The sequence below is a fragment of the Drosophila kikkawai genome, chromosome 2R, assembly GCF_030179895.1.
Source record: "Drosophila kikkawai strain 14028-0561.14 chromosome 2R, DkikHiC1v2, whole genome shotgun sequence".
Taxonomy (NCBI): domain Eukaryota; kingdom Metazoa; phylum Arthropoda; class Insecta; order Diptera; family Drosophilidae; genus Drosophila; species Drosophila kikkawai.
Window position 1 is genome coordinate 13,866,595 of NC_091729.1, and position 14,414 is coordinate 13,881,008.

The window sequence follows — 14,414 nt, forward strand, 5'->3', positions numbered from 1 at the left end:
AAACTCGACTGTGAAGGGGTGTATGATGTGTATGTGTGCGTTGTGTGTGTTGTGTGTATTCCCCCTTTGGGGCACTTGAAGCCAACGTGACAACATAAAATGCAGCAGCTTCGCCTTTTTATGTGCCAGCAGCCCAGCGGAGCGCAGCAACAAAATTTGTGTTGTGAAATATTAGAGGGAACGATATGAAAATGCAAACCGCAGTAACCACCAAGAGTCCTATATGCGATATATAGGGTATATATACATGAGAGTGTGTGTGGATGCGTGTGTGGATGCTGCTGCGTGCAGTGAAAGTTTAGTTGAGTTCAGTTTAGTTAACTGCAGCAGCAACAGCAGCAGCGGCGAACGTAGTTGATTGCTCTGGTGCTGCTGCTGGCTGGTTGCAGTTTTTGGCCCAAACCAATGAACCACATAATGCGGCTCACCCACACATATACACCAGCAAACACACACACACACCAGCAGACAGGGCTCAAGTAAGTGTGTAAATTATTTGAATTATTTATGAGCTGCAGCAACAGTCGAAATATGCAGAGAGCTTAAAGCCATGGTGATCGGGCAACACGCCACTAATCTGTCTTTAAAAAAATTACAAAAAAATATATTAATAATATTTATAATAATAATAATAGCATTCGTAATAAATCATAATAACAAATAGAAATTAAGCAAGACTTGAAGCTAAAACAGGGAGATTAACTTTGCTTTATAAACCCCCATGTTTCTCAAAGGTTTTTATTCATTGAAACTTAATTTTTATCCATAGATATATATTTACTTGCTTTAATAATTAAGATAAATACTTTTAAAATATAATACATATATAAATTTAATAAATAAACTTGAACTGCTAGCAAGTTTGCCAACTTTTATAGTTCCTAAGTTCCCAAGAAAATAAATGTAAATCACAAAGTTTCAGCAAATTAAATATTATATCAATTTTTCTATATAAATAACAACCTTCTTTAGGGTTTTTTCTCCCTGTACAAAATCCGAGACATATAAAAAGTTCGAATGAAGGGGAATGAGTGAGAGCCCCCAGGAGCGGATGCCAATTCCCCGGGCGATGCTTAAACGGCCGACGACGACGTCCGAGGGGCCTGGCATTTGATAAATGCGACGCAATTGAAGTTTGTCGGCCAAAAGTTGTTCGGTCAGCTAACTGTAAATGTTAATTCCCAGCTGAGAAATTTATTAATAGCTCCGGCAAACAGAATAAAACCAAAACAAAACAAAAGTAAAGTAAAAGTAATCTGGCGAAACAAAGACAAACAAAACGGATGTTAAAATTTAAGTTGAAAATGCAGAAATTTAACTTTGAGTCACGGGGAGACCTATAATGCATTAGAATTTCGAAATGAAAAAATTATTCCCCAGTTTCCCAGGGGGGTAGGGGGAAAATGTTCCCCTCATTCTGTTTAACTTACACTCATATCACGCATACGACCCCAGCGACTTATGGCCGCAATAAGTAGAAGTATATGCCACTCAGTGGGTGGGAGGATACGGCAAGGATAGGGTACTTGGTGGGTGGATTTTTGGGGTTTTTTGCTGGTGGGTGGGGCTTACGTATCGCAATATGGCTGCCAATTGCACGCACTTTTGTCGTTCAATTTCAGTCGAAATACTCCTTGTTTTCCCCTTGCCAGAGGGTTCTTCTTCCCGTTTTTTTTTCTTTTTCGGCTAAGTAGCTCAGCGGTTTTTGCTCAGCGGGAGGTCTGCTTGTGCCACCCCCTTAGACGGCCCTATTGCCACGTGTGTCGGTGCGTGCGGCTATGTAATAATTTGGTCTATTTGTTGCCTGCCATTGGGCTTATTGAATTTGGCATTTGCATGTTAGACGACGAGTCATGTCGCCCATGTGAGCCCACAGAAAAGCCAACCCACTTGACGTTATTTTTGGCCTGAGAAAGAGACGAATATCGAGATGAAAAGTTTGATAAGATATTTTTGAAAAATTAAAAGGGGTCCTAATTGTGAGGATTATGATTTTTAAATCGAACAATAATAAAAAAAAAATTATAAATATATATATTTATAACGTTTTTAATATCGTATCGATAATATTGTTTTTCTAAAGATATCGTTGAATAATTCTCAAAGTTTCGATACCTATTTTAGTACCGATAAGTATGCGTCGCTTATTATCGATTTATAGTCAGCTTTTCGATAAGTATTGACTTAGTTAAAAGAATTATAACTTCAAAAGGTATAGGATATTTTTATAAAAATTATTTTTTTGTATAAGAATGAATGTATATTATATTTATGGATATATATCAATCCACTTCGATCTATTTCGATACATATCGAATTTTTTCCTGTTTGGTGTTTTATAACAAATATATTTTATATATCTCACATCAACTCTATATCGATATATTCTACCATCTCTATCCAGGATGCTGCAACCCCCTTGAAACTCGCCCCAAAAATAAACCCCCTTTTCACTCCCTCTGCTAGCTGCCTTTGCCTTGGCTTCTTTGCTGAAAGCTATTCAATTATCTGGTAGTAAATATTGCAAATGAAGTTGTTTATTGTGCATGATGTTATGCCAATTGAATTTGCAGCTCAGAGGCACCCCAAGGGAATGGCAGGTGTTACCGAAGCGGAAGGCGTTTCCCCCTTCATAGGCGGGGCAATTAAAAAGCGGCGTACACACGGCGTATGATGAATATTTGCTTGAAGGTAGGAGAAGAAGGTAGAGGCGTGTCCTTGAAAATTTGTCCACGTTTCGGCTTGATTTATGCGAATTACAGGGTAACGAAATAAGTGGGTTCAACAAACAAAAGGCAACAACAGACCGACCGACCGAACGACCGCTAAACAAAATGAGGGCTCAACAAAGTGCAAAAGCGAATTAATTATGCACATTAACTTTTGCCGCCTAATGCGCTGTCCAGTCCCTTGCTCCTGTGAGGTGAGAGTACGACTGATTTGTATCCGCATCCAGGATGGCTTGGCTGAATGCTTGCCAGGCCTCGTTGAGTGCGCGGATGACTTTGAAAAATGGCAGCGGGCGAAAGCTGCTTAATTAGTGCGTAATTTGTAAGTTGAAGAAAAGAAGAAAAGCTCAGCTAAGGCGAAAGCCGAGCAATGAGAGAGGTAAATATTAATTACTCGGCCACACCCCCCACCAGAAGTGGGCTATAATTCCCAGGCAGAAACAAAATGAAATGACTGCCACGGCGACCATCTATCAATGCGGCTATCAATCAGGCAATGGAAAAAAGCAACAACAGAGAACTAAAACAAAAAAAAAGAACTCCCAGCCGATTAAGCCTGCCTTTGGCTCTTGTTGATTCTGCGTAAACCATGTTTATTTTCCATTTGCACCCTTTGAGCCCGCATACAACATGTATTTTTTTTCTTTACATATCCTCTATATATATATATATATATATATATATCACATCGTATCTCTTGGATGTTTGTTGGACAGAGTTTTCTGTTTGTTTAGGCTGTGGTCTTGCGGCCACTTTGCTGACGACTGACCGATTGCTTTGGGCCAGGTTTTTGGCTGTGGCCAGGTGTCAATTAGCCGCTCCAATTTGTGATTAATTCGCCCAGCTGTGTTTGTCTCTCGGCGGCTGTCTGTTTAAAACCTGTTAAAAAACCTGAAAACTCTGCGGCTTTTAGGTGAATTACTCATGGAAAAGCATAGCAGGTCAGCGGAGACCGGACCTGCTCCTGGCTCCCTGGTTTAATTTCCGTTGAACTTGCACATTTCTGGCCTGCATGCGCCAAATTGTATGCCACAGGGTCTGGTCTGCCTTTCATCCCTTTTCATCAGCCCCAGACCCCGAAAAAAGGACCTCAGGAAAAGCCAGAGCCCAGAAAAAGTTGAATTATGCGCGGAAAAACGGCAGCTGCCCTTTCACTGCTCTCCCTGCTTTTCCCCTGCTGCGTCTGCCATTTTCCCGAGCACTTTAAGGTCGTTCAGTTAAATGCAATGAAATTATTCTTCCACTGCGGTCGCCCATTGAAATGTTAATTAATGCCCGGACAGAAGGCAGCGGTCCTGCCAGCCAGCAGGAGCAACAACAGCAGCAGCTGGGCCTCAGGAGCCTTGCCGCCATGTCGCCGGGTCACCTTTTACCATTGAGGGGATTTTCCTGTCGAACTCTGGCCAAGGTACCGATCCTGATCCTGGCCACAGTTGAGAGAGTCAGCAACTGTTTCCGGCACTGGCTCCACTCCCGCTCCCTTCCAATCCTCCAGCTGCATCGTCATCAGTGCGTTCAGCGTTTAACGGCGTAAAAACAGTGACCGCCTTCTGGATCCGAGGGTTTGCCACAATAATTTGCAGGCCTGTAATACACTTTCCCGAGGAGTTTCCTGTAGAAATTTAGCAAATCAAAATTATTCGTGAAAATTTAACACAGAATTTAGGAACAAAAGAAGCTGAATAATAAATATAATAATTGAAATAAAATAAAAAGCTTAACAATAATGTTAATTCAACAAAAACCATTTCACCAATAAAACTTTAAATTAATTATGCAACGTTTATGTCAGAAAAATGGATCCTTTTCTTATATTATATTAGAAATTCAACAATTCACCAATACTAGTTTCACCAACGAAACTATCAATTATTTACCAAAGGTTTTTCTGGATTTGTTTATATTATACTAATAAATTCAACAATTCACCAATATTTGTTTCACCAACGAAACTATGAATTGATTACTAAGTACAAAAATAAAAAGAAAGCATATAGGCTTCACTTTCTTTTGATTTTGGACATAGTAATTAATGCATATTTTTGTTGATGAAACTAGTACTGGTGAATTGTTGAATTTTGAATATAAAATAAAAGAAATCCTTAGAATATGTAAGGATCCATTTTTTACAGACCAATTAAATGTAGAAAACCTGTTCAGTTTAATATTCAAATACACCAGCTAATGTTGTTGAACTTTAAAACTCAACAATCAGTCTATAGTTACAATTTACTCTAGAGTTCTCCATTAATAACTTACTATAAATATTTTAAAATATAGTTTCTTGTCATATTAGAAGGCTAAGCATTATAATCTACTCACGAACCTTCTTCTAACGATTCCCTGAAAATTGTAGGGTACTCCAAACTTCGGTTTCCTCCCTTAAGTTTTCTTACTTATGCAGTTTTCCTTGCGCTTCTTTTTTTTATTTTTTTTTTTTTGTTGGCATCGCTGGACTTTAACAAGCGGCTCGTTAACGGCGACCGCGCAATTACACTCGAAACGCTTTAAATTTTAAGTGCTGCCCGAGTATGTGCTCTGCGTTTGGGGCTTGGACTTGTACCGGGTGTCGCACCCACCAACTGCCAACGGGTTGACTACCTACCAACCTGGCTACCTGTTGGCGACGTTCTGCCAGCCACTCACTCGACGCGCTGGTCCATTGTGGGGCTAATTGCGCACAGAATGCGGTGCTTGGCGCTTGGAGCTCACTCGAGTTTTCCCACTTTTCCGGCACACTTTTCCCGCGCGCTCGCTGACTCTGTCGGGTTTGGGTTTTGGGTGTATGTGCGAGCCTGGCCCGCGGCTCTAAATTAATCAAAAAATTGTTCTGTCATATTACTTCGGGCGCCGACATTTAGACGGGTAGCAACACTCCACCAGCGAAAAAGTGTTTCAACAATTCCTTCAATTAAAGTGTAATATATTGTGCAGCGAGAGAATATATGTTTAAAGTTGTTTTTAAAATTATTAAAATATAATTTGTGGGGTAAAATATTTGGGAGGGATTTTAATCAGCGAAAGATTTTTTTATTAAAAGTTTAATCTTTGAAAAATTTTTACAGAAATCATAGAAACTTCTTCATGTTTCAATATTCAAAATATACCTTTTATCTGAATACAAATTTCTATATTTTAAAATTTATTAATAGATGTTTAATATAAAATACTATTTTCTTTTCAAGTTCAAACTATAATTTAAATTTATATTTATACCTTTACTTTATCTACTTTTTTCCACAGTGTCCTATAATCCTGAGCTCCTTTTCCTGCATTTTCGTTTCGATCTTTTGCTCGTTTAATTTCGTGCGAAATCCTTATGGCCCCTGGATCGAGGGACCCACCGAAGGCACTTCCTGCTGGCCATAATAATAATTCGCTGGGCTCTATGTTTTCCTTGGCTCGCTTCCGTTTTGCTTGGCTTTCGCATATTTTTTCTTCGACTTCTACTGTGTGTAATTTTATTTCTTCGAACTCTGGGCTCTTTATTTGTCTTTATTTTTTTCCGTTTTTATTTTATATATATATTATTATTGCTGGTATGCTTTTTAGCCGGCGGCGAAAGAGCATTATTGCAAGTGGTGTCCAGTCGCAGTCGCGGGTCTGGGCAGCTCAAGGACTTTGATGGACGTTCGCCCATTTATTGCTCATATTTCATATTTGCCACATTTTCGCTTTTGCAAATGAAAATGAAATTTTTAATAAAAACGATTCGCGTTGTTTTCATTGCTGTGAAAGCTGCTTTTGGCTGCAGGACTCTTCCTACTCCTGCTCCATCTCCAGCTTCTGCTGCTGATGTGTAATATTTAACGAGGGGATATATCCTTGGCATTTTCATTTCGCCCGGCAATCCCTTCAGCAGCAGTAACAAGGGAAAAAAACTGCCAGTTGATTGAGCCAGGGAGTCAGGATTTCGGGCAGGATGGAGCTGGCAGTATCGCACACAGGATAGATGAAGTGCCAGCTAAGCAGGTGTCTGGCCATCAACTAACGCACATCCTGTCCCTGGCCGAATGCAACAATTAAATTTCAGCAAGGACACCCACACATAGCCACAGCGTCATCCATTGTCCTGGCCAGGTGTAGGTATAGGTGGCGTAGAAGGAGGAGCACCATTGGTGCTTTGTTGCAGCTGCAATTTAGGTGAGTGAAGCAGATTTACCGTTGCAGCTCTGGTCAGCCTTTGTCCAGGGTGTGTGTGTGTGTCCACACCCCACCCACCTGAGCTCCATTGATTCGAAATGCTGGAAAAGCAGGAGCGGAAGTGCGTGGCCAGAACCAGGGTTGGGATTACGCAGCTGAGGGAACTAGCTCCAAAGGGGAGCTAAAATGGCTTAAAGGTTTCAAGGTTCTAGGAAAAACATCTTAAAGTCTTATTAATACATAATATTTAGTAGAAAATTTAGTTTAAACAAGACAGAAATATCTTTGTACATTCAAATATTTGTTAAGTAAAGTTTAAAATAAGTTTAAAATAACAGCTGCTGAATTAATACCTCTAAAGAATATAGCAGTTGTTTAAAAAGTGTCTTAAAATATTCAAAATATCAAATATTTTTCTCAAATTTTCCCTAAATGCTACCCCTTTTTTTTCCTCCAGTGCCTCCTTAGCCTCCTTAGCCTGTCAGCATCATCGACTTGACAGGCTGCAGAAGGATCTGGGATAAGTCCTTTCGATGAACTGGGCTGCCTGGCTCCGGCACACATTATATGGCACATTTACTCATCAAGATGCAACAACTTGCCTAATTGAATGTCATATGACTGACATTATGCCTGATGTGAGATGTAGGACGAGGTGATGTCCCTCCCCCCATGTCCTGGCTGGGGTCCTGGGCTGTTGCAGCGACTTACTCACGTGTGAAATTAATTTGTAATGACTATGTGTCCCTTGCACTGCCATTTGCATGCTTCGCTCAGTGATGCAGATTGACCCCAGCACTGCCAGTCTTCAGCAGATCCTGATGGGGTTGAAAGGAGGAAAAGGAGGAAAAGGAGAAGTGAAAAGGAAAATGAAAATGCAAAGAAAAGGAACTTCGGGGCAAGTTTTTCTCCCTTCGCGCGCGCATTAAACCTTTGCTGGAACTTTCTGGGAACTTAATTTCGTAAATTGTTCGCAAATTCTTCCTTCGAATTGCAATTACTTTCGTGATTTCGAAACTGGCAGAAAGTTTTTCATTCATTTTGCACTCTGTAACGTTTCGATTCGCTGCGATTTGAAATGCATTCAAACTGCGGCCAACTTAAATTGGAATTGCATTAAAAGTAGAAGGCGCAGCAGCACATGCAGCTCTCATTTCCGACTAAGTGAGGAATCCCTCCGCCTCCTGACATGTCCTGCTGCTCCTCCCGAAAAAAATAGGTTTAAAAGCACGCAGAAACCGCCACAAAACTTTGCGGCAAGGGGAAGCTAACAAGTCGAGCTAGATGAAGGCACTGGAAGAAGTCTTAGGTGGTCTTCTTCTACTACAGAAAATGATAAAAGTTATGGTAAGTTTACACCTAGGACCTAGGCTTTCCTGTAGGATATTTAATATCCTCAAAATCAAAGCATAAAGTTTAATATTTTATCTATTACTTTTCTCTCAGTGCTTGTCCTCGTCGACCCTGCAGGCAACAGGTGAAATTGGCGCAATCTGCACACCGCACGCCAACGGGCCTGGGACAATGGTGAAGCCAAGCCGAAGATTTGTTGTCAAGGACGTGGCCAGGACGACCGACCGTTGGTCGGAACAGAAACTTGGTTGGGGAGACGTGGGTAGGCTGGGAGACACAACTGCAACCCGAGACGGGCGACACAAATTGCTTCAAACACCTTGGCAGGTGGGCTGCTTGAAAAATTGGAACTGAGCAGACAACTTCAAGCGCAAAAAGGCAGGACAAGTAATAGAAGATGTTGAAAGAAAGGGGGTACAATAAAAAAAAACCCTGAAAGCTGGAAAAGGAGCACAGGCACAGGCACAGAGGAGGACATTGCTTGTCTACTTAAAAGTTTTCAAAGCGCTGCTTATGGCACGTGCTGGCTGAAGAGGAGCCGTGGCCTGGCCTGCGGAAAGGGCCTTGTGCTGGGTGGAAAGAGTAGAGAGAGAGAGAGAGGGTGGTATAAGGGGTATATCCTGGCAAAAGCGTATTAAAATACAAAGCAGCATCATTAAATGTTAAAAGTTGCCTTTGGCCAAATGGAGGGAGAGCAGCAATCGCAACTACAAGTGCCTGGGACCAGCAACAACCACTTAAAACAACAACAACAATTGGCAGAAATTGCAGAAAAAAAATTTAATATATATTTTGAAGAGCCTATTTCGACTGGGGAATACTTAATAGTAAAATTATAGAATATTAAGTTGGAATTTTAAACATTTTAAATAAAAGAAAACTCTTTAAAACTATTTATTTTAGCTAGAAAATAGCCCACATTAAACTTTTGTTTTTGAGAAAATAATATCCAAAGGATATCCCACCAATATACCCTATAAAAATCCAGAATAAAACGCACAAGGACAATGCAAAAAGGGGAAATTACGCTGGCATCAAGTGCATTACTCAGGTGATTTCGCCAAAGAAACAAAAACGTGAAATAAAAAGCAATGCAAATAATTTCCCCCAGCGTGCAAAGTCAAACAGAGCAACTGCCATGCTCCTCTGCCTCTGTTGGTAATAATTATAATTGAAAATGTGCACAACGCAAGACAACTCAACAAATGAAATGCCTTTTCAGCTTGCCAACATTGCGTATACGCAACGTATGCTTTCTGATGATTGCGATTATTCGAATAATGGCAGTGAGCAGGGAAAGCCGGTGGGGGAAAGGATTCACCACAAAGCAGCGCCAATCATTGGGGGATTTCCTTGCCCCGAAAATGCATTTTGGCCAACAGCCAGCAGCGGCACTGGGCCTTAAGTGAGCCATTGTCTTTGCCATTCGTGTCGATTTTGTTTGAAGGTTTCTCGCCACTTTCCATTCCATTTGCAACGACCGCTGCTTTTCAGCACTGAAAATGGAAAACTTCGATTCCGTATGCATCTCAAGGACATGCAATTAACTCACCACCACCCTCAGCCACCCTCATCAGCTTGCTTTTCTTTTCATAATTCAAAAGTTTTTCCCCTTGGCGACAAAAATTTTGTGACGAATTTCGGTTGCCTGGGGGAAAAGTGCAGTGAGAAAATTGAGGTTTATAAGGGAGAAATATGTAAATAAATATAAATATAAATTATATATTATTTAATATATATTCTACTAATTTTAATAAGTTTTAAAAATATTTTGAGCCTTTTAAGCAAATTTAAAATTAAGTTTTTATATATTTCTAAATGCTTTTGATAGAGGAACATATTTTATAAAACTTATTTTCTGTTTGAAATGATAAAAAGGGAAATTTAACTCTATTTTATATCAATTTTAATTATAAATCTCTTTATCTTTTTAAGTATTAATTTTCTTAATAACTTAAAAAACTTATTGTTGGTCAATTTTTCTTCCGTGTGAAAGTGAGCCCGCCAACGAAGGTCGACCACGGCGTAAGGCGATTTTGGCCAGGTTAAGTTGCTTTTGTTTCCACTAACTAGCTGTAAGCTCCGCGACCTGCCAAGGAGCCAGGAGAGCCAGAAACTGGAAGCTGCTGGCAGCAGTACCTTGAGCAGGACAATAAAATCCGCGCAGGACCTCCGCCGTTGAGGGGCGTAATAAAAAATGCATGTAAGTGAGTGGAAACAGAAGAAAAAAAAAACCCCAGCTAGGGGAGGGAGAAGTCAAAAGGCGATAAAAGGTGTGTTTGCCATAGAAATGAAATGAAATTTGCCTCTCGCGCTCAGATATTAATATTTTTGTGTACATTTTGAGGGCCTTAATCGTAAATTGGAAAATCAAATTTATGCTCGTCTTTAGGCTGTCGTAATTATGTTTGACTGTGAAACAATTTTATGGCAAATTGAGTTTTATTGGCACTGCGAGCGTGTGTTACCTATATACCATATACATGAGCCCCCGGGCCGGGGTTCAGTTAGAGATTCCTTATTCCGGATTGAGGACTCAGCTGGCTTCTTTGAGTAGTTGTTGTCCTTATCAACGGCGCCAACAAAAAAGTTTCTTCTTGGCAAAGAACATATCTCCAAAGTGCCAGGACACACGTAGATACAAGTCCCCAAATGTTTCGGTGTGTGTGTGTTTGTGTGTTTCGGATAACCTTTTGCTGCCTGCTGTTGGATTATGATGAGTTTTCCTTTTGGCCAGAGAAAAAAAAAAAATAAATAAAGAAACAAAAAAAGAAGGCACAGAGCAGCAAGGCTAAACTCGTAAATACCTTCATTATCGTTAAATCATGCTGAGAGGGAACACGCTGGTCGATGATGGAGTGTGGGTAGCCTGGAGGAGACAGACGATGTCCTTATGTCCTGCCCTCCACCCGTCTTTGGGGTTGCCTTTTATTTGCCCTTTATTTCCAGCGCGGCTTTGTGACTGGCTCATGTGGAGTTTTAAATAGATTTAAATGCGCATTTAAATGAAATAAATGAGCAACATTTCCACCACCAAATTTGATTTTTCTTTTAGCCTGGCAAAAGAAAGGGCGTGGCCAGATAGAGATCTCTCGTGAATCATCCAAAAACAGCCAGCGAGAGCGAGTCTCTTCTAATGGCCAAAGTTTCGCACAGTTTTTTCCATTTACGCCTAATAAACAACCAAATTAATATACAATCAACAGCAGCGAACGACGGGAGAGCATTGTTCTTAAATGTAAACTGTAAAGGAGAGGAATTTCTGAAAAATATAAGTGGGAAAAACAATCGACTAATGGATACCTAAGAAGAAATAAGGAAAAGCTTTTTGTAAAATTATAAAGAAAGGGTCTTGAAGTTTTATAAAATTCTTAACAAATTTTAAAATGTAAATTTGTATACATTTTGAACAAGCAGCATACCCTATAATATTGTAAATATAAACAAATAAAAGAGCACAAAAATCTATAAACATAAACAAAATTATTCCACAGCGAACAAGAAATACTCTAGCAAAGAAAGAAAATTAAATATAAATAATAATAAGAAATATGAATTATAATAAATATAAATAAACAACAAATAAGCTTAGGAAAAACCCTGACTACCTGCCAGTTTTCCCACAATTTTCACTCACCCGTCACGTTTATTTATAATGGCTTTTGCAGGGAGAGAAGGAAAGCCCCAAAACTTGATGCCATAAAAATGCAATTAGATGGAAATTTATGATAAATTTCTTTGGCCTGTTAATTACAAAAATATATTCATAAATTATATACTCGATTCATGGCTCTCTCTTCTGGAATGTTATTTATTATAACTTGGCAATGCATTTGCTGTCTGAATGTAAGAAGTTCCTGCCCTCCGAGTGTTGGAAACAAATTCTAATTAAAAACTCCAAAGTTGGAAAAGTTTTTTTCCGGTTCCCGGAGTCTTGTTCACCTGTTTAAGCCGAAAAACTTAAGCGAGTGTCGGTTGAATGTAAATATAATTGCCACTAAAGTCCCAAACTAGTAAAACTTTCTAATGCACAAAGTGTCGAAAAGTTGAGCCATCAAATAAACATGAATGCACATAGTGTGTGTGCCGAATTAGTTATGCATTCATTTTGTTTTATGAACTTTGTTCGGTGTCAAATGGGTTGCGAAAGGAGATCAACCCTTTGCTGGGGTTAGAGTACTTCCATGATCTGTGCTAAAGATTTCGAGAAACTTTTGACTCAGTTGAGTTCGAACTGCTAAAGGAAAATGTTTCGGGAAGTAATCATCGGTCTGATCAATGTCTTCATGGGCGTAGACATATTTGAGATATTGGCAAATGGTAACTATAGTCAAATTATTCTTAACGAATTAATAAACTAATTTTTATTCCAAGGTCGCACTGAGGTGGAAAAATTGGGCAAGGCCCTACTTACCACAGCTTCGGCCCTGTTGGTTCTGGGCACCTTGTTTGCCCAAAAGCAGCACAGGGCTAATATTCTTTTAATTTGGCTAACATCATCGCTGATATATTTCGGTACACATTTTTATTCTATTCGAAAATGTTATTCTTGCACATGCACTTCTCTGTGGATTTATGCCAGTAAGTAACACATCTTTCTGAGTATTTTTAAGGTAAATTAATCATTTAAATTTTTCAGTTTTGCTTGTATGCATGACTGCTGTGATCTACAAGGCCTATACTAAGGAGCTGGAAAAATCGAAGGATAAAAAATCAAGTGTGGGGGAAAAACAGCCAACACCCACAGCTCCAGAGGAATCACATCCCCCTATATACAATTCAATTATTCCTCAAGTTCATGTTTATTAAACGTTTTGTTTATAATTTATTTTTATTGTTGAAATGAGCAACGAATATTATTTCCTACGAACGTTTTATATGTTCTGTAATTCAGTTTTATATGTGTGTAAAACTTAAATTAAATGTGTTAAAAGTAAGGTTGTACTTAAGCTTTTACTTATCATATGAAACAGTATCTCCCAACCAGCGATTAGATTAGATTTCCCTTTTATTCGCCACTTTAGCTTTATAGATTTCCACCTACAAACAGTTCTTTGTGGATTTTTGCGCTGAAAACATTGAAATGTATTTAATACGAAATTCAAAATATCTTCAATTGGCCATAGGCTTTTTAGGAATTATAATTCCCTTGGCCACCATGGGCATACCTTATAAATGTAAGACTTAAATTGAGTTTTCTCTTTTTCTGTTTAATAATTAAATTTGTTTCAAAAAGATCAAACATCTGTTTTGGACATTCTGCGACCCATAGAACTAGTGGCTTCTGGCTTACTCATCTTTGGATTGCTAAAGCAGCAAAGTCTGCACAAAAAGGAGATTATATTGACCTGGTTGATCTGTTCCTTGGCGTTTATAGCTGGCATTTTGTATAACTTTTTACAATATACCTGGCGGTTTTTTGCCGATGAAACTTCGATGATAATCAGTGGCATTCTATTGGCAGTTTCAGGTGAGTCAAAAGCCAACAATCTCTGATAACTCAAGTTAAAAGATAAGGTTGAAGAGTCTACGACTTAAGTTTTTATTTATTTTGTTAAACTTAAGTTTGCTCTTGTTTTTATACATATTTTCAAGGCCTTTAATTATTTTTCTATATTTTTTACAGCCCTGATGTGCGGCATGATGTACGTGATGTACAATTCCTATGTGAAGCTGATTGATGACAGCGATGAAAAATTGCTGCCAGCCTAAGGAAGAAGCTCATTTTCCCTCCACCCCAAAGAATAAGTTTTCTCTCTACAATTAGAGGGGTTTTGGGGGGAGGAAAATAATGCTAATGAGTGGTAGAACTGCGGCTGAGTTCGAGTGGCAAGTCGACTAATTACAGTGAAAACCAACTACGAGTGGCTCAAAGCTTGCCTTAAGTGAGAAAATTTTAATAAAAAACGCTCGCTCTTTCCACATGTTGTGTGCCGTCGTTGGTCCCCTTGAAAAGTTTTCCGTGAAAAAGTTTGTCAATTTGTACTCAGGTTGAATATTTTTTGTACAGCTGCATTTAATTAGGGTTTGGGATAAGCCAGGACTTCACTGGGACCTTGTTTAAGTTCTTAATTTAACTCTTATTTAGACTCTTGTAGAGTCATCCATCGATTTCCGATTAAATATTCCAGCTCTTGACCAGTAAATATGCCAAATCATTGCGGCAATTTCGTTGCCAATGCGATTCGA

General features: G+C 39.2%; 2 protein-coding genes across 2 annotated transcripts; both read left to right on the top strand.

Moving 5' to 3' along the window:
* Positions 1 to 12,452: 12,452 nt before the first annotated feature.
* Positions 12,453 to 13,124, top strand: LOC108082345 (uncharacterized). Its single transcript, XM_017177679.3, has 3 exons — positions 12,453 to 12,545; positions 12,600 to 12,806; positions 12,865 to 13,124. Exons 1-3 carry the CDS (start codon positions 12,473 to 12,475, stop codon positions 13,032 to 13,034), a joined length of 450 nt encoding a protein of 149 aa, XP_017033168.1. The 5' UTR covers positions 12,453 to 12,472; the 3' UTR covers positions 13,035 to 13,124.
* Positions 13,125 to 13,262: 138 nt separating this feature from the next.
* LOC108082346 (uncharacterized) lies at positions 13,263 to 14,147 on the top strand. The gene is made up of 3 exons (XM_017177680.3): positions 13,263 to 13,402; positions 13,462 to 13,695; positions 13,852 to 14,147. The coding sequence occupies exons 1-3, from the start codon at positions 13,309 to 13,311 to the stop codon at positions 13,935 to 13,937; spliced, it is 414 nt and encodes a 137-aa protein (XP_017033169.1). The 5' UTR covers positions 13,263 to 13,308; the 3' UTR covers positions 13,938 to 14,147.
* Positions 14,148 to 14,414: the final 267 nt, after the last annotated feature.

What these genes read in the sequence shown, in the direction of transcription:
- LOC108082345 (XM_017177679.3), top strand. Translation starts at nt 12,473, where the DNA reads ATGTTTCGGGAAGTAATCATCGGTCTGATCAATGTCTTCATGGGCGTA. An exon ending in ATTTGAGATATTGGCAAATG is followed by an intron (nt 12,546 to 12,599) that starts GTAACTATAGTC and finishes TTTTATTCCAAG; the next exon opens with GTCGCACTGAGGTGGAAAAA. An exon ending in TTCTCTGTGGATTTATGCCA is followed by an intron (nt 12,807 to 12,864) that starts GTAAGTAACACA and finishes TAAATTTTTCAG; the next exon opens with TTTTGCTTGTATGCATGACT.
- LOC108082346 (XM_017177680.3), top strand. Translation starts at nt 13,309, where the DNA reads ATGTATTTAATACGAAATTCAAAATATCTTCAATTGGCCATAGGCTTT. An exon ending in CATGGGCATACCTTATAAAT is followed by an intron (nt 13,403 to 13,461) that starts GTAAGACTTAAA and finishes TGTTTCAAAAAG; the next exon opens with ATCAAACATCTGTTTTGGAC. An exon ending in CATTCTATTGGCAGTTTCAG is followed by an intron (nt 13,696 to 13,851) that starts GTGAGTCAAAAG and finishes TATTTTTTACAG; the next exon opens with CCCTGATGTGCGGCATGATG.